This window comes from Anser brachyrhynchus (assembly GCF_964034855.1).
Source record: "Anser brachyrhynchus genome assembly, chromosome: 9".
NCBI classification, from domain to species: domain Eukaryota; kingdom Metazoa; phylum Chordata; class Aves; order Anseriformes; family Anatidae; genus Anser; species Anser brachyrhynchus.
The window spans coordinates 21300828-21324608 of record NC_137703.1 but is presented as its reverse complement, the minus strand read 5'-3'; the positions used below and the strand labels follow the sequence as shown (position 1 = coordinate 21324608).

The 23781-nt window shown below is 39.2% G+C and overlaps 1 protein-coding gene across 2 annotated transcripts in view; it reads left to right on the top strand.

The window, feature by feature from the left end:
* Positions 1 to 23781, top strand: part of LOC308199828 (uncharacterized protein) — a 65252-nt gene that overhangs the window by 39138 nt on the left and 2333 nt on the right. Inside the window, exons 5-7 of one of the 2 annotated variants that reach the window (XM_080604498.1) lie at positions 1576 to 1699; positions 4110 to 4220; positions 20595 to 20703. In XM_080604498.1, the coding sequence (XP_080460624.1) occupies positions 1576 to 1631 (56 nt within the window). In that variant the 3' untranslated portion in view covers positions 1632 to 1699; positions 4110 to 4220; positions 20595 to 20703. The remainder of the gene's footprint in view (positions 1 to 1575; positions 1700 to 4109; positions 4221 to 20594; positions 20704 to 23781) is intronic. The other variant, XM_080604499.1, reaches the window with a different exon arrangement.

Below are 23781 nucleotides of genomic sequence, written 5' to 3'. Positions count from 1 at the left end.
CTGATTAGGGATCAGCTTACTAAAAGGCATATAGGACGCTATGAAAATTAAGATCTCAATAGCTATCTGAGCCAGACCATCAGACTTTGGAGGTGGACATGTGAACTCCATATGAAAGGTTCTCTAAATAGATTGAGAAATAGGACTTTATTGCGGATTCCAGGACTGGCAAGGAAAGAAAGGAAGGGGAACAATGAAGAATGGCAGTTCTGGAGTACCTCCATCTTTCTCCTGTCATGCACCATGCAGTCAGATAGGAGGAAATACTAGATCGTAGTTTACTTTTTCAAAGTCTGCTAAAAACAAAACAAAACAAACAAATGAGCAAGCAAAAAACAAAACAATAACAACCAAAACAGTTTAGAAAGGACTGGAACAGCAAATAGGAAAGTTGTAAAGGTTGATACCAGACATAAAGAAAAAGTGAATTCATTGTGATAATTGAGATTAACTAACCATGTTAACATTATGTTAGCCTATGGAATATTTACAGGAAAGGCTTTCACATGTTTATCTAGTCAGGGAACCAAGTCAGAACTGCGCAGTTGGTAGTCATACAGGAAAAGAGTACTGATTAAACACCAAAACCAAACACCTGCATTCTTTGCTTATATTAATGTTAAATATATGCATATACCACCTATTCCTATAATGTACTGAATCAGCCAGGGACTGCAGCATCCCTATATTCTGAGGAAGTCAGATCCCAATCTGATGTGTGCAGCTTGGACATCTGCCTAATTTGAAACAGAATCACTACTACCCCATGAAGATTTTGAAAATAATTGAGGTCTGACCAAAAATATTTAGTGGTTTATATGAAATCCATTTATTTCCTCTTCCTTTTTTTTTTTTTTTTTTTTTTATGGAGATATTCTGACTCTCTGGTTTATGGAACGAAGGTATGTTGAGAACAAGTGGTTTTCTTGGTACTGTCTAATGATAACTGTGTAGTATCAAATTTTCCGTTGAGACATAGCAAATTCCCAATTCTTAATTCCTGCCACAGAAAAGTGGAACATCCCAGAATTAATAGTAATATTTGCAGTCTTTCAAGTCTACTTTATGCAATTCATTTTTATTTTTAAAATATTGAAGAGAATGTTAGTGAAAAAAAATCCTAATTGTATGTTTCTTAAAGATGCTAGCTGGCTGCATTATTACTGGTTTTACAAGGAACAAAATATTGTAAAATTATGGCACACAACTACTTTATTTTGCATATTTCTTGTCAAACATTTTGAAAGCTTTGACTGTTTTGTAAGACATCCACGGAGTGGGATGCTAAACCTTGGTTGAAGTTATAGTTGATGCCGAACTGAATCTCCTATTAACATCACTTTTTTTTGTTTTGTTTTGATAGTGTGTCCTCTATCTAGATAAAAAGAGACCAGCATACACTAACAAAAGCTCAAACCTTTTGTAACCAATTAATTTTAAATCTTGAGGGAACAAAAAAGTTGTACACGAACAAAATCATGAAAACCTCATGTATGAGTCTTTAAAGGTCAGAGTTCCTGTCAGTAATTTCAGTTAACTGATCTGATTTTTTTTCTTTGTTCACATTTGCTTTAGGCAAAGAAGCTACTATTATGAACACACAATGGGACCAAAGATACTTCTTTAATTAGTCTAACTGAAGAAAACAATCAATAATGGTTGAACTGGTGCTAGAAATTATGTCAGAGAAAGATGAAAGGTAAGACTGAAAAGTGCTGTTGTTGAAATCACCTTGCAATTTTAGTGAGTATAATAATCAAACCTTCCCCTGAAGTTGAAAATTTTGATAAGCAAATGTGAACAGTTAGAAAAATTGGGAATTTAAAGTCTTGAAGACCTTTAAACACTTGAAACACTTGAAGGCAACAAGCCAGTGTCCGACCAAAAGAAGGTTGTTATCTTGTACATTACTGATGTCCATTCCTCAAAACAGAAAGCATTCCTGACTTCAGTGGGCCTATTATTCTAGCAGGCAAAACAATTATTTTTGGATGCTCTGTTGCTTTTACAAGTCAGCTCTGACTGAGCTCCAGCTGGGCTTCTGAGTCAGCAGACCGAGCATCTCATATTCAGAAGGGCTTGCTTCTATCTGGCCAATTCAAGGGAACTGGGCATTAGACTAGTCACTTAAAAGACGACTTCTTTGCCAGCTCATCCACATGAATGTGCTTTCATGCTGATATGATAGGTGTTATGAGCAGAAAGTGACACAATTTTGTGTGTTCTAAATAAAAGCCTTCTGTAGATGGATCATTACCTAAATGATCTCTTTGTTTAATTAGGGGCTGGGGGAACAGAGCTTGTATTTGGAAGGATCGGGATCATTTTTATAGGTCACTGACTCTGTCACTGTCTGCCCTTGCTCTCTGATTGCACCAGTCTCACTTCTTTAAAAACACAAAGGTGGTTCTGGTGGAGTTTTTCCTTGGTGTTTCAATGTGAACTTCATTTTAGGAAGGTGTGTTTTGTTGGTGTATGTGTACAGCTGTAAAAAACACTAAGGACATGAGCAGCCTTCCCTTCACTGTTAAAGGCAAGCTGTCAGTATAGTTCAGCTCTTCTTCTGAGGAAGGATCTGGCCCATTACAAACCCTGAATATTGCAACAAAACACCCACTGAAAGAAGAGAGAAGAGAGAATCGCTGCCAAGTAGGTATTTCTAAGTAACGGAGGCTCATTTCGTGAAGCCTAATGAGAGCTAAGAAACCATGCCTCTGGGATCCATCCAGATTCCATGAATAAGCCAGAGTGGGACTGATGAAAACTAATAATGCTCTGTGGTTATAGTCTCAAATTCCACACTCACATTTGTGTTCATCCTAGGCTTGCAATCATTAGGAGAGAAGCGGTTTCTGCTCTTCAGCAGTGTGCCAGCACCAGCCTCAGACACTGTTGCTGTTGGCCACTGTGTGCCATTAAAAATGGTTTGTTTTTACAAACATGGTCCTTTTCATTCAAATATTTTTTCTGCAACTCTTGACATTTTTTATGAAGGCATGTTTGAAAAATCACTTTAAAGTTTCCCTTATTAAGAGTAAGAGAGGTCTTACTTCTTACTCTGCAAAGCCTTTCTGATGGACAGTTTGCTAATTAACCCCACCCTGGTATATGAAAAGCAATTTGGCAGTATGGGAAATAACAAAACGTTGGCATTGCATAGGAAAGCTTGAGGGAAGGTGCAAATGTGGTTGAGAGTTTGTTTCTTAGAACTAAAATTCACAGAGACTGTAGTTGATACACACCAGAAGGTTTATCAGAAAAAATCCCCTCTCAGGGAATAACCCTCCCTCACGTCAGGTAAACTCCCACATTCGGCCAGGGAATTAAGTTTTGCTGTCAAATCTCCTGCTTAGTAGTTTCTGACAGATTTTTGGCATATACTTTAGCCTAATAGGGTTGGTCCTGCACAACTTGAATCAATGCGGACCTTGTGACTTGAAAGGGATGGAGGGTCATTTCAAAGAGGCTGTAATATGAACTACTTGGGTGCTAAGTCCTTGACAACTAGTTGTGGTTAGCTTTGATTTTTCAGAGTTATATGGATACCTTGAAGAGCCTTTAATATCCCTATCACTCATTTCCTCCTACCTTGGAAATAGTCTGGACAAAGGAGAAAAAAGTGAAGAGTAACTGTGAGGAAAAGCTGTAAATAAGTAAGGTGTTTTATCCTGTACCCTGTAGGTTTAGGTAAAGCACATCATCTATGAATTTGCCTACAGAATAGCTCTGTGCTGACCTGATAATGACTCCATTTGAGATGCAATCCATAGATGGTTCATGGCAAGTTAGTAAAAATTATTCTTTTTAACTGCAGGTTGGTTTAGGCTGCTGTGCGAGAAAAAATGCCAGTGATGAGCGTTGTACGTGATTTTCATAAAATGGTTTGCTTTAAAGAACCCAAAACAAGAGGTTTATTAACAAGAATATAATAGCAATTTTTGCAAAAATTTGGCCTCTAAAGGGATCATCTATTTGCTGTGTTCAGCTCTCTTTTATGATTACTTAGGATAACAGCATTTGCAATATAGCATTACAAAAACAAATAAACAGAAACAGAAAAGAAATCAGTGAGTGTTATCAAAGGGATAACAGCACACTTCTTGCTCCAGGAATTGCGATAGTACACTTAGAAGCTGGAATGTGTTGGGGAAAGGAGGACAAAGTACAGCTCTGGTTTCAGTTATTTGTAAATCCACGAGCACTGGCATGGCATCAAGCTGGTAATCAACATTTCTCTCTCAGATTTTCACTTCCCTCTTGGAAAACTAACTGAATACTATAAGCTCCCTCTTGGGTTCATCATTTTGAATTTTGTATTCTTACTAAGCTTTTTCTTCCAAAACTAAGCTACTGAAAGCCCTTTTTCTTTTTGATGGGTGCTGGTGGGAGGGTGGATTTTTTTTTTTTAATTGTTTCTTCTTTTCCAAATGTCTGTGTTATTCCCCTTTATCCTTTTCTTTCTGCATTCTCTTATTTCACTAGCACCTTTTTCTTTCCTCTTTCTCAGAGAAAGAGAGAATATTTTTTCAGAAGTTTCATGGGCTGTTATTTTGGGGGTTGTTTTCTTTCTTTGGTCTTCTTTTCACTGCTTGCATAGGTAGGGACATGACCCTTTCTTGCATCTGGAATGGTGTGCTCTCACAGGTCACCTGAGGTTTGCATGAGAGAGATGCAGCGGGTTTGGCCAACTATTTACTGAGCCTGTGTAGGAGCTGCAGCCATAGTTCACTGCTTTAGGGCATGGTAGGAGAGCAGAAAGAAGTTGGGATGAGCTAATACCTATTTCATCTGCAGCTGTTGGAGAATGAATGTGGGTGGCCTGTGGTTTGGGTGGAATTGAGGTCATGATGTTTCCTCACCTTTCTTGCTCCTCTTGTCTGTTGTGCACTTCTCAAACCCAACAATCTTCTTCCCCAACTGTTTCCTTAAATTGGGAAATATTATTTGCCAACCAATACAGTACTAAGTGTCTTCCTGCAACACACTTATCAGTGGAAGTGAGCATTTTGTTTTGGTGGATGGCCATTAGTCGCAAAGATGTAGTTTTATAAAAATTGGTTCCTGTACTTGGTATTGCATAGCTGAAATTACATAAATGGCACAATTAATTTTCAGAACAAGATCTTGGGCAACACTGAATGAAGAAATGGTTAATCCATTGAAATGCTTGGGCCTATCATTTTATAACACATTGTAGGGAGGCCTGGGTAGAGCTAATTGTGTAAACCAGCACAATTTGCTCTTCACAGCTTTTCACTAGCTAAAATTCCAAATCAAAATGCAGCTTTTTGCACTCTCTCTGCATAGATGTAAATAACTTTTGGAGAAGAGGATGGTGTTGGTCCAGAAAGTACAACTCTCTTCAAAGGAGGGGAAAAAAAAGGAAGAAAAAAAAAAAAAAGCCTGTATAAATTGTGGCAAATAATGATGTAAAATATTCTGTTAGTGTTTGTTGGTTCAGTGAAACTATTTTCCTTCCCTATTACTGCACTCAGTGTTATTTAACCAAGAGCCTGATTTCAGCTTTGCTTCCATCGTGATACTCTAGAATCAGACACAGAACCATATGACTTAATTATAAATTATACATATCTTGGTCTTTCATAGCATGACCATTAGTAAAAGTGCTTAAATCTGAGCCAAGGGCAAAACAGTGCATTCATATTATTGGAGTAGTGGAAGTTTTCTTTGTTTCAAGGTACCGTAGAGAAAGGTGGGAGACTGTGCTCAGAAGTCTCTGTCTTATCTTGCAATTTCTTTCCATGGGCAACCATCAATTCTAATTTTAGAATGACCTATTGTCTCCTATTTCAGTTCTACAGGGCAGAGCTTTTCAGCAGTTTAACTGGCTTTAATTTTTAACAAAAGATTGCTGGATGTGGAGAAGGGGAAGAGGAGGGAAATTCTCTTACTTTTTTTTTAATTATTATTATTATTTATTTTTTAGTCCAGTTAATTTAGCATGGAGGTGTTTTCTGAGGAGAAAGACAGAAAGGAGCACAAGAAATTTGTTAGTGGCTCCATTATCCAAACTTTTCATAAGACCATGAGGTTTACAGCTGGCTTGAAGCTACAGAAAGGGCTGTGGTTAAATGCTAGTACTACTTTACAGCAAAATGGGTGGGAAGGATTTTGTTTCCTCTTGACCTTTGATGACTTCCATTTGTGTACAGCTGGTAACTAAGACTTTGAATGCAGAACCACATTTGTTCTTAGTACAGTTACATATATTTTCTCATAAAAATGATAAATGGTGCATTCCAGCCTAAGTCTTACATAGCAGTAGACTTTTAAATTGGGGTAGAGACTGTAGGAGTTGAACGTGTATGTATGAACTGCTGGAAACTTTCAAGTCCTCTCAAGATGAGTGGGTGGCCTGGTGACTGAATAGTACCATCATGGGCTGTTCTTTGCCCTGCTCTCTTCTCCTTGTGGAAGAAATATTTCTAAGGACCTTCAGTCCTCTGTAACCCCTCAGTGTGGACCATTTTCATTAATCAATTTAGAAACATTTCCATGCTGCAGAGAGAGTTGATTCATACATTTGAAGGCTGTAGATATTTCTTCACTGTTTTTAAGGGAAAACTTTGCTGTCTATAACAGATTAAATTGAATTTACTTCCTGCCCTTTAATGATGGCCTTTTCACTTCCTGGACTTACTATTTCAGAAGGTTTCATTTAAGAAAGTTCTTTCTGTAAATTAATGTACTACAGATTTATTCTTCAGCATGTCCACATTTGATATATACAGTATTTAAGTTTGTATTCACTTAGCAAAGCATTTACTCCATTATCATGTAATCATTTCCAGTCTAAATACAGAATCTAGAGATTAATGTACTATAAATTTCTTACATCAGTTTTATTGCTATATTAGTTATTAAGTTGCATTTGCATTGAATTTCCAAAATAGGAAAGATAGATAAGACATTTGTTTATGTTTTAAATTAAAGTGAGACTTTTATAATGGCTAAGACTGAAAGGCTAAAGATTATGGCACACAGTATCTTTACAGATGGTCAAATGTAATTCAAATTTGGAAAAAAGAGTTTTGACATGGCTCTGTGATTTTCTGTTATCACAAATGCTTTTCCCTTTAATTTTTATTTTTTTGCTGGGATGGTGATGGAACTTTTTTTTTTTTCCCCAAAGGCCACTAAAGGCATGAATTGGAATAAGTAGAAAAATACTATATATATATATATATATTTTTTTTTTTTACTAGCTCATGACAGGAAAATGTTAATATTTCACACTTGCAATTTTGTTCTCTGTTTAAAGAGTACTAAACTCCTTCATGTCAAGGAGACTAAGTGCAAAATAAATAGCTAATGTTACCCCTTAGCTCCTACAGAAGCTTGCTCACCTCCAAGTGGAGCTGGTTACTTTCTCAACATGGAACATAAATACTTACAGCAATTTAAGACAAGGCACAAAGGTATTCTAGGATTCATTAAGAAACAGCTTCTCTGTAACTGAATCATCTATAGGGTCACTATTTTCCCTATGAGGCAGAATGCTCTTAACGAAGAGTCCCCACTGGTATCATAGAATGAATCATATCATAAAATGGCTTGGGTTGGAAAGGACCTCAAAGATCATCCAGTTCTAACCCCCCTGACATAGGCAGGAATGCCATCCACTAGATCAGGTTGCTCAGGGCCTCATCTAACCTGGTCTTGAACACCTCCAGGGATGGGGCATCCACAACCTCTCTGGGCAGCCTGTTCCAGTGCCTCACCACCCTCTGAGTGAAGAATTTCCTCCTAAACTCTAATCTAAATCTCCCCTCTTTTAGTTTAAAACCATTCCCCCTTGTGCTGCCACTATCTGATTGAGCAAAGGGTCCCTCTCCATCCTTTCTGTAAGTCCCCTTTAAGTACTGAAAGATTGCCATGAGGTCACCTCGGAGCCTTCTCTTCTCCAGGCTGAACAGCCCCAGCTCTCTCAGCCTTCCTTTGTAGGAGAGGTGCTCCAGCCCCTTAATCACCTTTGTGGCCCTCCTCTTGACCTGCTCTAACAGATCAACATCTTTTTGCTGGTGGCTCCAGACCTGGACGCAGCACTCCAAATGGGGCCTCACAAGGGCAGAGCAGAGAGGGACAATCACCTCCCTTGACCTGCTGGCCACCCCTCTTTTGATGCAGCCCAGGATGCAGTTGGTCTTCTGGGTTGCAAGCATGCAACACTGCTGGCTCATGTCGAGCTTGTCGTCCAGCAGAACCCCCAAGTCCATCGGTATCATAATGCATTTGTTATACTTGAGTAAGGAAAGTTGTTGAAGTCTCAGTCCAATCAGTATAGAAAGTTCAGAAATCAAAAAGAAGAAAAGAAATAGGTTATTTTTCAGTATTGTCATCTCTTCTTGCTATCCAAAATGTCTTTCCAGCTTCAACAATATGATGTAAGACTATTAGAAAAAACATCGTACATTGATCTCTAATCTCTAGATTTCATATTTAGAATGGCAACGATTATGTGATAGATAACAGAGTAGCTATTTCTATCCTGGATGAAAAACATGTTGCATATGTCAGATTTAAGAATAAATCTGCAGTACACAAGGTTACAGAAGTTATTTACATCTGTTTATCCATACAGATCCAGTGGCATAGCTGAAAACGATTTTCTTTGGTTGATTGTTTCTTCTTCTGTGTTCTCTAGTCTTAGATAAGCTACCACTGTAGAGCACTACTCCCTAACAAGAACTAAGCAAGCAAACCTTTCCAAGCACACCATGTGGTTTGATATAATAAAATTTATATAATATATAGTAAGATGTGTTCTACAAAATATTTGTATTGCTACACACATATTGAGGTATAATATTAACCTATTTTATTAGAGATGCATGTAATTTTCATTGTCTAAAATAAATTTCTAGCCACTTAAAATATGAATTAAGCACAAGCATGTTGGTTTGGTCAAGAAGAGAGAATTTGCATTCTCTGCTTCACTTCATGTCTGTCATTCCCATCTCTTTTTTCCTCAGTTATTAAAATGCACAAAGCCAATTCTGCCAGCCCACTTATCCCCTGCCACATTGAATCAGCATTTCCACACAGAGTGTTTCCTCTGAGCTTGGAGCTATCACAGGTGGACCGAAAGAGCTGCTTTCTGGTGATTCAGTGCAGCAGGGGACAGATGCTCAAATGGCAGCAGTGGTGCACAATTAACATAGGCTAAAAGAGCATAAAGGAAATTGTAGGGCAGAGTGAAAAGCTGCAGAACCCATAGCTGTAACTCACTCAGGGCTTTCCAATTCTCTTTGCAATAAGGAAAAAGGCAGGTTAATAAAGCACTGAATATTTTTATAAGTCAAACTATCACCCTATTTTTATATAGAAATATGAAATATCAGTGGACTACAGCTGACTTCCATATGAAAAATGTTCTTAGGGAGAATTTGTAGAACCAAATGATGAATTGTCCTGGTTTTGCCATTCTTTAGTAAAGCTTTACAAAACACTCACAACCTCAGTTTCCTTGATCATTTTAATACTTTAAAAAAGAAAAATGTTCTCAAGTGATCTTTATGGAGAAGTAGGTTTTAGTGTGAGTTCCCCTGTACTGCCAAGCTAATCAATACTTGTGACTGATTGCTATAACTGCTCCATAAGGTCTGTGACTGAAGCATGTAGAGTATTTCAAAACATTGCTTAGCATCTCCCAGGAGGGGAGCAGGCCTTCCACTTAGACTTGATGGGCTTGTTCCAAGCTTTGCTCACTGCTGTGCTTTCATAATGCTGTCTATCTGGGCATGAAAACAACACGCTATCTACTGTATCACGCTGCCTCTCCTCCTCCAGCCCTGCAAGCATCACTGTGACATCCACGTGCTTGCCTGTTACAGTAAATAGCGCTAATGATCTCTCCAGCACTCTGCAGACTCTTTGGAACTTCTCCATTTTCAAGGTCACAACGCTGCTTGAGGTTGATGAATTCATGAATTAATAATACTTAGCACTTTTCATCCATGAATGTCAAAGGTGAGAAATCATTGTTATTCCCATTTTTATCAAGGAGGAAATTGAGCTGTAGGAGTGACGTAAAAAATTGCATTGCAAGCAAACAGTAGATACAGGAAAAGAACGTAATTCTGTGCACTCAGCCGGCATCTTAGCCATTGCATCACACTGCTTCACAGCGCACTTTGTGCAGCAGTAGAGTCTTATTGAAGTTGAGATTTAAGTCCCACAAGAGTCAGGAGATTAGACTCTGACACACAGTGTCTTCATTGCACATTTTTATTGGACATGGCCTATACATTACCAAGTGGTCATCCTTTTCTCAAAGGGTAACGTTCAGAGGACCTCATACTAATAACTGATGCATATTTTGTTTACTATAAGTCTTGTTTATTTTATAACTGTAAACAAAGCAACATAAACTTTATTACTCTAAGTTTCGTGATAGCACTAATGAGAAACACTCTAGCTTTTTTAAAAAAAGATTGCAGGAAAATGCCATGCAATAGAAATAAATGTTCTTCCACTTTACTGGGAATGTCTGAAGATGACTTGGACACTTTCAAGCTCTTGTGGAACTTGAGATAAGTCATGGGGAAGCACCCAGGGTCAAGGCCTTTCCTTTTGGAAATGGTGTCTGGCCACACTTAATTTAGACAATCCTCACAAAAATCTTTTATTCGGCAATGATGTTCCGTCTTTTCCAGTACTGGACTGATTTTCCCAAAGGATCTCTTGAACGTCTATTACAATTTTTGTTTCACTCTCAAAACAATTTCTTGAAATGAGTACTTCTAATAAGCTCCTCTATTCAGGTAAGTACTCCAGAAAATCCTCTAGATGTTTAAGAGGAGGTACTGAAGAAACACTTGGAGCTGTCAGAGTAGTACTTTTCTCTCCCAGAAAACTATGTGAGAGTTCTTGAGAAACCCTGGATGCTCTGCCAGGCACTTCAGCTACTATTTAGCGATTTAACAAATGAGATAGCTTCAGGTATAACCCTATGTAGAATATAGTCTGATTAATACCCAGGGTCTGAGACAGGCTGGTTATGTGACAGAGCCTGGGCAGATCCTCCTTACCAGTTTTATTGTTAAAATCCTGAAACTGCAGAGCCTGGGCAGATCCTCCTTACAAGTTTTATTGTTAAAATCCTGAAACTGCATTTAAGAACCAAACTGTAAGGTTGTCTTGCTTTATATAAACTGGCTCAAGCTTAAATTAAAGATTAATTCTTTACACAGTATTTTGGCAAAAGGCAACCATGATGTAATAAATCTTAAAATATTAATGGTTCTACCTATACTGATTTTATTATTTTTTTTTAATCTTGAGCTGTAGCAACATTATCACTGAACTAATTCTGTGTTATTCCCATGCTGCCTTGGACTGTATCATTTGTGTATTTGTTTTGAAAGGGAACTTTGCAGAGGAAGGAAAGAAATCTGAGAAAATACTATAATGGCAATATAGTGGCTGATGAAAAGTAGCAGATTTATGGCCTTCAGGAGTGAGAGACGTTGTTTATCCATGTGTCTGGTACAGCACACTCATTGGCAACTTCGCAGCAATCCACCACTATACTCAAATCCTGAGGTTTAGACACCGGCACCGTCATGTAGGAGAACTGGGTCAGCTTTAATTTTGCAGAAGCTTTCTCAGTCCATACCAGTGATCAGTTCCTAGAGGAGTGATCTTGTTATTTGGTTAGGTGGCACTTGCTGCCTTTTCTGTTTACATGATTTTGTATTTAGAGTTTCTACTACTCTGTAAGCTTGCCTCGCGTTCATTTCTATACTGAAAGACGGAACCTTTCTGCTAACAGTTGCTCTTTTTCCTCTCCTTCCTTCTAAGACAGATGCATCTAATTTCCTGTTAAAGATCCAAAATAAAGCAGTCTAGTAATGAGGTAATTTCCTATGTCAATAAATAGTATAACTGGAACTACCACTAGAGGGCTTTAAAAAGGTCCTAAATCTTAAGTCTGTTACACCCATTTCAATCTTGAGTAATTTAATGGAAAATCTAGTTGCCCATCTGTCTTTAAATTTGAAAGACTGACAGCTTTTTAATATTTTTTTTTTAACCAAAGTTCAGCTTAATAAATCATGTAGATGTTTTGTTTCTTTAAAGTTCAGTTAAAAAGGAGACGAGGAATTTTCAGACAGAGGGCTTCGAACGTGAAAAGCTTTTCTTAATTGTGAAGAAAAAAACCTCTTTAAAGTCAGTTTGCACACTGGTCCTTTAAATGCTGTAGGGTGGCTTAGTTTTTGGACAGAAGCTCATAGTCTGGCACTTAGTGCTGAGCAGAGGGAGACCAAAGGTCGGGGGTGCTCAAGTGGACCAGCAGCCACGGATTCACATGGCTCAAACAGTAATACAGAGCAGCAAGATTTCTCTAGGGTCTAATGACTAACATTCATCTAATAATACTTAGCGCTTACCACTTTGGGTACATCTTCAAAGAGCTGAACTAATAGCAGCTAATTTAATCTTCAAACAAGCTGAGTGAGGAGCATTACCATAGCTGTTTAACTGAAGGCCAGAGCAAAGGAATGGCACTGCAGAGAAACAGAAACGTATGTCTCTACCCAGCTGCTTTGTGCCTGACTAATAAGGTATGTTTTTAGTGGATTTAATCATGATAGGCACTTCAGGGGGCTGCTGGCTCTTTCCAAATCCCAGATAGCTGTTACTTGAAAATCTAAAGGTAGGGTCAAGGTTATAACTAGGCAAAAAAAAAAAAAAATTGAGGGTGCTTCCTATGGGTCTGGAAACACATTCCCTATTACAGGAAGGGGCTAACCAGAAAGAAGAGAAGTTTTAGATCCTTCTCCCCAGAACTGTGAATCTAAATGGCCTCATTTACTCCTGATTCTCCTACATTATATTGTAATGGAAATTCAGCCAGGCTCCTGGCAGGGTCCCTGGCAGATAGCTGCATCCGTGCTGCCCAGGGGGTGCTGCAGCTCCTGGGGGAAAGGACACTGCAGCCACACTGCCCTCAGGGTCACATCACGGAGGGTGTTTTGGGGTCAGAAGAGCCACCAGAGCAAGTGCCTGGGCATGAGCGAGGCAGAGGAGTATATCCTGGTGGCAGCACAGCCTGCAGTGGCTCTCCCCGCGACACCATGAAGCGAAGCTGTGCCCAGCTCTGCTGAAGCACCTCAGGCCTCATGCCAGGCCCATCTCCCCTGTCCTGCTGGGCGAGCTCTGCCACCGTTTCTGGTGCTGCCCAGCCCAGCCCTGGCACCTCCCCAGCCTGCAAGCACCCCAAGTGGGCACAAAGGTAAGTTTCCTATTACCTGACTCCATGTTGGGGGGGGCATCTTGAGGGGGCTTAGGGAAGCAATACAGAGTACAGTAAAATGACGAAAATGCTAGGAACTGAGAATAGCTATGTGTGAGAAGTAAGTGGGGACATAGGAAGACAGTGTCTGATCTATAAAGGAATAAGAACAGAAGACAAGGCCTGACCAGAGGCTTACTTGATTTAATGAAGCCATTGATGGGTCTTTATGAAGAAACCTGTAGATCTGTCTAGGGGTGTTTGATGAACTTTCTGAAGTCTGCATTCAGCCTCCTCTGAGGCCTGCAGGAGGTATGAATTTATAGTCAGATGCAAAATTAGCAAATTCACGGTTTTTGTGTAGGCTTAAAAAAAACAACATTCGTGAGGATTCATGCTGTCGCTCTCCTGTTGTCTACAGAGGAAGTAGGAACAGTCAGTGACTTGCCCACATAACCATGTAAATCTGAATTTTAAATTCAGGATACGTGCTATGTAGAATGTCACAGATCCGCACTCCTGACTTGTCCATTATCCTTTGGTCATTTCTGGAGCTGAACATGTCACATACATGTCTTAATCCCTTCCACAGCCACTGACATTACCTTCGGGTAAAGAGTTAGTGAGTAACTGAGGTTTGGGCTTCTGCCATTGCAAATCTGAGAACCAAGCACACATAACTTTACGTATATCTGTACATATATATATACTTCGATGCATAAAATTAACACCTAGTTTTAAGAAAACAACCTAGTTTTAAACAAATAACATGTTTTAAACACACCAATTTTTTAGTAAAACTGAAGGGCATTTGAAAGAAAAATATTTTTAATTAAAGAATTAAAAATCCTTGCTCTAAGAGAGATAATGTTTTAATTTTTATTATATTTTATATTTGACATAATACACATATTCAAGATTTTTTTTATTTTTTATTTTTTTAAACAAGAATAGCTTATTGGCTAGCTTTTTATACTGAAGGTAGCAGGTGTATTTCTTTCTCTTTCCAGGCAATTTATGGTGTTGTTTATACTCCAAAACCTTGGCTCCAATCCCCAGTTCTCACTGATGCTGACTGGTCTAATGGAGCGATGCCAGCCCGGTCAGCACAACTCTGATGTGTCTGTTGTGACCAGTGCTCCCCTCCTTCCACCATCTCCTTGCAACTGTACTCTGAAGTGCCAGGCGACTTAGAAACCAGAGTGTTTTTGAGACTTCGCAGCTTAGGGGATGAGATAATAAAAAGTACAGATATTTTCCATCTCTTCCTTATGCACCCTTTTTAAATCTATTTTGAGGACATACCATTTTATGAACACTTCCTGCATTATACAAAATGGTGCCAACCAGGGAAACAACAACAGTTTTTTAAAGTTGGTTCATTTTCATGTCTTTGCTTTGTTATGGATCTAATTCAGATGAAAAAGAAAATAGGATATATTGCCCTATTGGCCATTGCTTTGGAAAGTATGTGCAGGGCAGAAATCTGGGGTGCCTTAGGCAGGTAAGCAATGATAGGTTGCCTGCTTACAGCATTAACTCAAAGAGCAGCGATGGCCGCATCTATGTCTACAAAATATCTTTGAAGAGGAAGAGGTGTAATGTGATCACAGAGCACTCAGAAATGAATTCATTGCTCTGCTTTTGTCTTTGTAAATCTTTCCAATGTTCAGCACAGCAGTCCTGCCATGGCTGCTAGCTATTAGGGCTGCACACTGCTTTTCAGATTTACAGCTGTGTGCTTGTCATTTCCAGATGCAGTTTTACTAAGACAGTCACTCAGGAAACGTTGCGAGAAGCAGCAGGTTTCCAGTAAAACATGCCCATAAACACCATGGTTGCTGGCAAAATAAGGCTTACACCCAGATGCTTTAGAAAAAAAACACAGTCTATTCTTTGTTCACTTTTACCCTGAGGGTTCAGCTCAGGTCCATAAATATGTGCAATGCAGCAGCCTGTCCAGCCCAGCTGATGGGATGTGTAATTCCCCATCTCAGACACTTCTGCTGTTCCTATTGCACAGGTCTGTACAAGGATTCTAACTGATGAAAGTAGTGCAGAAAGATATTTCAATCAAAACTCAAATCGTGGGCTGTGTGGTTATTCTTGTCCTTCAGTTCAGCCACGGCTAGTTGAGAATTGGATTTGAGCTGAGGGAGAATCCAGAGAGTGAAATGGACACATTGCCTGCAATATCTGAACTATCTCAACAACACCCATTCCCATCTTCTCCAGACTCTGGGAATGGTACAGCACAGCTCAAAATTTGCAAAGATTTAACTGGTACCTGACAACATATAAAAGAGTGATGCTGATCTGTGAGCAGGTTGGGGACCGCAGGCACTGCTGTGCTTCCTGCTGTTGGATGGAAGCACTAACCTGAATCAGGGTTTCTCCAGGAGCAACAGCAATTCCTAATGGCAATGGGCTCCGCATGCTTGCTGGCGTTTCAAGGGACAGGGTCAAACTTTGGTTCGCTACTCTGTGTGTGCTGTGAGATAAAAATGATTAATGTGTACAGAGAAGTCAGGAAGCATCATAGGTATCTTGACTTTCTCAGTACATATGTTGACCGTATCAGCAAAATTCTAAATACCAGAACCAGGCACACCTTGAGAAAGTTTTTTTTTTGTTTGTTTGTTTTTGTTTTGTTAGTTTCTTTCTTTCTTATTTTGCTTACTGGATATAATTTGTTTACTTCCTTACATATTAGGAAAAAGCAAATAAATAAAAAAAAAAGAACCAAAGAACCTTTCCCAGCTGAGATTTCTTATAATACTCTTTATTATTATATACCATATTTTATAAATTATGCGTATAGCTATTACTGTTTAGCATGACTGATAACAACACATCACATGCCAGTTTTTTCCTCATTTGTTTCTCCTGGCTTTTCTTTTTAAGTGAAAAAACTTCCTGAATCAGTTTCTGCTTGAAGGGTGAGCAGCATTGCATGGAAGACTACAAACTGTATGTACCTGTGTTGATGATGTTTGCCCCCCTGGTCAGAAAGGGAAGGGTTTATAGTCTACTTAAATTCAGATGGCGTAACATAAACAGAGCACTTTATCTTTCTCCTTCATCTCTCTGATGGAGCAGGGCATTTATTTTTCTGGCAAGTGCTGTGTTTTCTTTTTAGTCTGTGTACCCCCTCTGTAGCACAGAAATCATTTCCTTATAGCTGTTTTTACAGAGCAGGGTAAAATTTGATGTATTCATTACCAGGGCTCCCCAGGCATTTTTTTGTGCAATGTATAGAGATGTACTGAATGAAAGATATCTACTGCCAGCTTGTCAGCCCGAGCATGGGACTGTGCAGTCCTTCTCAGCAAGTGCCTTGTCTTGTGACTCCTGTCTGCTCTCCAGTGGTTTTACAAAAAAAGCAAAGGGGACTTGAAAGCCAAAACATAAGTGACAAATTGAAATGTAGAAGTGATACTTCAGGACATCTCCTGCCCCTGCGCACGTAGTGCAGAATGATCGATGCCCTTTGAGATGCTAGATTGTTTTGTAAAATGTTTTATTAAAAAAAAAAAAAGAAGAAGAACAAAGAAAAAAACAGCTTTTTATTTCCTGTAAAGTTAATTAAAATACAGGAGCTCATACTAGTAGTATATCAATAGTGCTGTAATGTAAAAATTTTGCACCTATTGCATGTTGACTAGAGCTGACATTTCTTGTAGGAGAAAAAATATATTTCTGTGAGGATAAAAAGAAAAAGGTAATGTTGACATAAACTGCTTAGAATTGTGAACTGAGAATGCTATTCCCAGCCAATGTCAGGTTTTCTTCCAAAAGGATGATGAGCTTCATTACAAAGGAAAATCTTCATTGTCTTAGTTTTTGCTCTTTCTGCATTGAAACGCTTCCCCTGTGGAATTTTTTCTTTCTTTCACACTTTATGTTTTCATGTGCTCCACAAGATTGGTTGGATAGTGTATTAAATAACAAACTCTGGGCATTTCAAAATAAGTTCTTTTTGCTGTCCATAATAGAAAAATATTTTTTTCTTGCATTTAATAAAAACTTTGTTCGGTTTTAGATTTTCTTTCCTCATTTCTTTCTATCTCACTCTTTTTTTTTTTTTTTTTTTTTTTTTGCCACTGGACACAACACTGGCCAAATACTTAGGCTTCACTGCATTTCCTTTTGCTCCATTTTAGATTTCATTTTTACTTTTGAATTATACTCTTTTCTTTTAATTTTCCATCCTTTTGTCACTAAAGGTCAGTCTGAATGTGTGATTTTCTTAGAATATTTATTTAAAAAAAAAGTTTTAAGAAGTTTTAATTCTTTTATATTACTTTACCTAATGAAAATGAAGAGATTTAGATCTTTTTTTGGACTCAGTTTTGTCATGCCTCTTCTCCCCATTACTGTTCAATGGTTACTAGAGCAAACAGCATTCCTTGACATGTTGACACTTCTTGCTTTTTGTGCCAACTTCTAAGTTTGTCAAAGGTGGCATGATGTAGCACACCTTTAGAAATGAGATCTTCCATGCTTGTCCAAAGAAGCAGTAATGAACTCTACTTCATTTGTGTTCCTATGTGTTCATGCAGCTTCAGATTCCCTGATTTTGTCTTGCCTGGCATGTATGGCTTCAGCACGAATAAACCACATAATGAGGCACACGTAACTGAGAAAAAGATAAATGCAACAAAGGAAAAAGTAATTACTGTGAATGAGAGGAAGGATTGCCTCTTTGCATTGAAAAAGAGGTTTCTATAGTATCTTATTCCATTAGCAGAGGGTGTGCCTTCAGGTTATAGCTGAAAAAAATAACTGGATAAGAGTTTACTTTGAGATAGTGTGAATAACAAACAAAAAGCTATTAGTGAAGACTCTGGAAGCACCTTAATTTCTAGGTCCAGTTCTGAATTTTTCCATTTACTCTAGAGTTATACCTAAAATTTGACAGATGATACAGTGTCTACAGTATGTCTTTTGAATCATAAATTGAAGTATATGCTTGAAAGTGACTGTGCATCTAGAAGGATAGGGTAGTTACAACTCGGAGGAAGATGGCGTGATTCTTCTATTTTCTTTTCATGGGTTGTGTTGATTACATCATTCAGGCAGGGCAGGGTGAAACACAGTGGTTAGGTCACCTAATAAGGGCAAATAAAATGTGTTTCTTCCAAAGAGGTGGAGAACCTTTTTAATTAGACAGTTGTAGAGCACTATTATTTTTTATGCATTATTTTTATTGGGGTTGTTTTCCCAGGAATCTGCACTTAACAGAGAGATGTTTTATGTGGTGTGTTCTGGTTTTGTGCACGGAGGCAGAAGTTTTAATGTAATTGTTTTAGGAGCAAGTAATATATATAATGTATATGTACTATTTATACCTGCTGTTTAGATATACTATTCTAGTTTTTATGACCTAAGAGTAATAGAAATAGTAAGCTTTTATATATACAATTTCCCACACAGTGTATGTAACATGATGTCTGAGGGATCTGTTTGGTTGTGCTTTGTAGTTTCATACGTCTAGCACCCTGGAATAAAGAGCTCTATTAAGTTTCTTTATAATTATTTTAATAGATGAATCTTATTCATTAAAAAAGTCTTACTGTCTAGAACAAAAAATCTCCAAGATATATAGTGGCATCTTATTGACTCCATGCTTCCAGTGTATTTTGCAATATAAACTAGAATATTTTGTAATGGCTTTAAAACCTTTCAGATTCTTGAGTTTCCTATCTGAAATAAATTGCCTTGGGGCTACCACAGCAAAGGAACCTAAAGGGGCTTTTGAGACCAAATGCTGGAACACTGAAGTCGCAGGAACCTGGCCACCTCCTGGAAGGAACAAATTCCAGAACAGGCACCCTGTAGGATGCTTGTGGATATTTGAAAGCAGAGGAATGAGAACCAAAAAAGCAAGCATGCAGCTGGATCTCCTTTCAACATGATATACTAAGAACAAGGTTGTGTCTTAAATGTTGCCCCACACAAGGAATTTAGTGTTTGGATGCTGGAAGGACACCTTCTAACACTTGGGGTTCCCATTCTTGTGACTTCTGGAGCTCGATTTCTAAACCTTTTCTTTCAAAGCAGAACTGCCGTGGAGGAGCTAATGCTCTTATTTAATGTAATAACTCAGTGATTAATATATCCTGTCAGAGTGTGGGAAACCTGAATTCAATTTCCTCTTCTGCCTGAGGAGTTTGAACTCCAGACCACACAAAGTGACCTGATCAGCAAGCTACAGGATTTTGTGGATGAATAAGATTTTCATTCATACTTTCTAAAATGTCCAAGCAACACGATAAGACGTTTTAAAGAAGGCAAATTTGTTCTGTTACTTGGTGGTCAGTGTTCAGAAAGCACAGGACACTGGACCCAGCTTTTCCTGTTCTAAGTTGTAATTGTTAGAGTGCTGGGTATCAAGGGGGCCAGCTGTAGCCATGTATGCATGGGCTAGGAGCCAGTTGGCGTTTTCTGAGCTTGTGTCTAATAAGTGCTGTGGATCCAGGACATGAATGTGCACCAAGTCACTGAGTCTCATAGGACCTTACAAGCAAGTGTAAATGTCAGGCTTCGCCATGCTGTCTGAAAATGTCCAGAAGTGCAGCTTTAGTGACCAAGACATCTTGAACACCTAAACGGGAGGTACCGCCTTAGGTGGCTCTCAAGCAGGTCTTTTGAGGGCTGTATTTCTGGCGTGGGCACAGGAGTCTTTCTACAGCTTTTTGTAGATTCAAGGCAAAAGTCCCACTCCTTTCAAAAGCTGAAGGAAAGGATGAAATTTCTTAATCACTTAGTGTGTGCAGGGCAATACCATGCTTGGCTGATTGTATTGGGTATGGTTGCCTACCATTCCAACTTGCTGTTATACCGATACATTTTATTGGTCACTGAATTATTTTCATTCCCAGTGCCACTGCAGTCCTGAAACAGATTGTGGATGTGTGTAGGTCAAGGGGAAGGAAAATTAAGGGTCATTGTAAGTTTATACAGTGGTGCTTTTTCAATTTCTATAAAGCTAGCTACATTTAGGCTCCCTGTCGGGTAAGCTTTTTTTTCCCTTGTCTGTTATTTTCAAAGAAGAGAGTGCATATGACAGTCTGAGAATAGCACCAGCCTGAACACAGATGGTAGGGATTACACCACACTGAGCCTTGACCTTCAAAAAGCCTGCCGTTTCTTTTCAAGGTTTCTCTTCTTTGACAGGTGGACTGGCTTTTGTCAATTACTTTCATTAATGCATTTTTTTCATTATGATCAATTACCTGTGCTTTAGTCTATGTCTCAAAATTGCAGCAAAGCAGGTTCCAAATTGAAAAACTGAAACAGTTTCCCTTACTTTTCCCCTTTTTGTTGCCGCAAGGTACTCTGAAGCACTTGAACATTTAACTCACAGTGGAGAAATACCGCCCAGTTTCTACTCAACATCTTCGTTAGCCACTTGGTTTAAAAGATTCTGGCCACTGCATGAGGTAAAGGATACCCACAGATCAAGTTTTCAGGGGACTATATTTAAAATATATTATTTTCTGAGATATAAATGACAAAATATAAAATAAAAATGAAAGCAAAAGTTAAACTTTGATTTTTATAACCTGGAAGGCAAGTTTGCATAAGACCACATACAGCCATTCCTATAATATAATCTAAGTATCAAATGAAAATCAGCTATTCTAGGGAAAGATCACTAACTTGGTGGGAATGCGCCGGTACAAGTAAAAGTAGGATTTAGCCTTTTCTTCATTAGAGATCACAGAATCACACACAGAATCACAGAATCATTCAGGTTGGAAGAGACCTCCAAGATCACCTAGTCCAACCTCTGACCTAACATTAACAAGTCCTTCACTAAACCATATCACTAAGCGCTACATCTAAATGTCTTTTAAGGACTTCCAGGGATGGTCACTCAACCACTTCCCTGGGCAGCCCATTCCAATGCCTAACAACCCTTTCAGTAAAGAAGTTCCTCCTAATATCCAACCTAAACCTCCCGTGATGCAATTTTAGCCCATTCCCCCTCATCCTGTCACCAGGCACGTGGGAGAATAGACCAACCCCCCACCTCGCTACAGCCTCCTTTAAGGTAACTGTAGAGTGTGATAAGGTCGCCCCTGAGCCTCCTCTTCTCCAGGCTGAACAAGCCCAGCTCCCTCAGCTGCTCCTCGTAAGACTTGTTCTCCAGACCCCTCACCAGCTTGGTCGCCCTTCTCTGGACTCGCTCGAGCACGTCCATGTCCTTCCTGTAGCGAGGGGCCCAAAACTGAACACAGTACTTGAGGTGCGGCCTCGCCAGAGCCGAGTACAGGGGGACAATCACTTCCCTAGCCCTGCTGGCCACACTGCTTCTTATACAGGCCAGGATGCTGTTGGCCTTCTTGGCCACCTGAGCACACTGCTGGCTCATATTCAGCCGACTATCAACCAACACTCCCAGGTCCTTCTCTGCCAGGCAGCTTTCCAGCCACTCATCTCCCAGCCTGTAGCGCTGCTTGGGGTTGTTGTGCCCCAGGTGCAGGACCCGGCACTTGGCCTTGTTGAACTTCATACAGTTGGCCTCAGCCCATCGGTCCAGCCTATCCAGATCCTCCTGCAGAGCCTTCCTACCCTCGAGCAGATCGACACACGCACCTAACTTGGTGTTGTCTGCAAACTTACTGAGGGTGCACTCGATCCCCTCATCCAGATCATCGATAAAGACATTAAAGAGAACTGGCCCCAGCACTGAGCCCTGGGGGACTCCACTAGTGACCCACCTCTAACTGGATTTAACTCCATTCACCACAACTCTTTGGGCCCGGCTACCCAGCCAGTTTTTAACCCAACGAAGCGTACATCAGTCCAAGCCATTGGACAGTTTCTGGGGGAGAATGCCGTGGAAAACGGTGTCAAAAGCCTTACTGAAGTCAAGGTAGACCACGTCCACAGCCTGACAGATACTGTCAGGCAGGTCAGAAATTCAAATGCTTGCTGGAAACCTCATGCCTTGACCAGCCAGAGCCATAGGAGTCTGCAGAACTGAGCTGCTGATGTAAGAATAGATTATCTTGGAAGATCAGTTTTTCCTCTGCTGTTTTGGGGTTTTATGAAAATACTATAATAGGTTTTCCTCAACATCATACAGTGGTTTCTGCAACTGTTAGAAATGTAGAAAGTGATGACCAACCAATAGGACACTACATGTTGCTCCCACAGTTCAGCATCACCAAAAGAGTCCATTTTGGATTTTTTTTTTCCCCAACAGGCATTGAGATTTCACAGGTCACAACCAATGAGTCCTAACCTGAGACTATCTCTGCAGGAAATATCCTGAGGAGCCAGACCATAACCTGTGACTCTATGTCTCCGACAAAATGAATTTCTTCAGTTCCTCAAGGCCTTTATGCAGCCTCCTTGCTCTGTGTGTCTAGAACGGGGTGCAGAGAGGCTGGGTGGCTGGTCTGACCTGCCTATGCAGTGTTTGCCCAAGTCATTCAGAAGAGCAGCATCTGCAAAAGGACTGGACATGGTTTGGCCCAGGTCCCCATTCCCAAATGACTGGCAGCAGTTGATAGCTCAAGAGCAATAGCCATGAAGGGAAGAATTTGTAAAGGATTGAAATGCTTCCCTGGCTTGATGACTCCTTTTACAGAGTGTGGAATCTGAAGGGGCAATCTAGTCCCAAATCAAACCTTAAAATGTGCTAACATACCGGGCAACCAGAGGGATAGAAACTCCTGCTGGTACACAAAGGAAATAAGCAATAAATGCTCATTAAGAGCTAATAAGCATTATCACATAAATCTTCTGCTTCCTGGCCCAAACAGAACAAAGTCTACAAACGTAATAAATCTGTCTCAAATTTATTAACATTTATTCCAACTACAGTATAATCATTAGAGTAACAATGTGGTGCTGTAAAACATTGAAATACAGTGTTACAGCATCAGTGCTATTTGTTACTACAATTTTAGTAAAATACGTTATGGTGCAACCCATGGTGTGGAATTAAAACTACAGTTTTAGTATGGCATTTTTAATTTGCATAATACACGTGGTCCAGGATAGTAAGGGTTTAGATATAAAGTAAATATGTGATAAAAAGCCTCATGAGATTTGCTTTTATTTGAAAATGTCATTAAAAAGGGATTCATCGTTAGCACCAAATATGTGGGGACAAAATCAAGACCTCAAACACTCCATAACCTGACTCTATTTTAATAGTGTGATTTATCATTTAAAAATAGTTTAAATAATAAATGATACTAATTTCCACTAAAAATCTTGATCGCTTACAAAAATAAGCTATTCACTTTGAAAGCCACAAGCTACCTAAAAATTAAAAACAATTACAGAGTGCTGTTTTTTTATGTTTCACTACAAAAATGAAAATGATTTTCAGACACTTTGGTTATATGAATGAAAATTTTTGCTCAGATTCTAGTAAAAGTAGGTTAGGTCTCTAATGAGTGCTGTTGCAGTGAGTAACTTGAAAGAGGCAAACCAAATATGTTCAGGGTTCTGATTTTTTTTTTTTGGACAAACATAAGAGTAGGAAAATATTGTATATT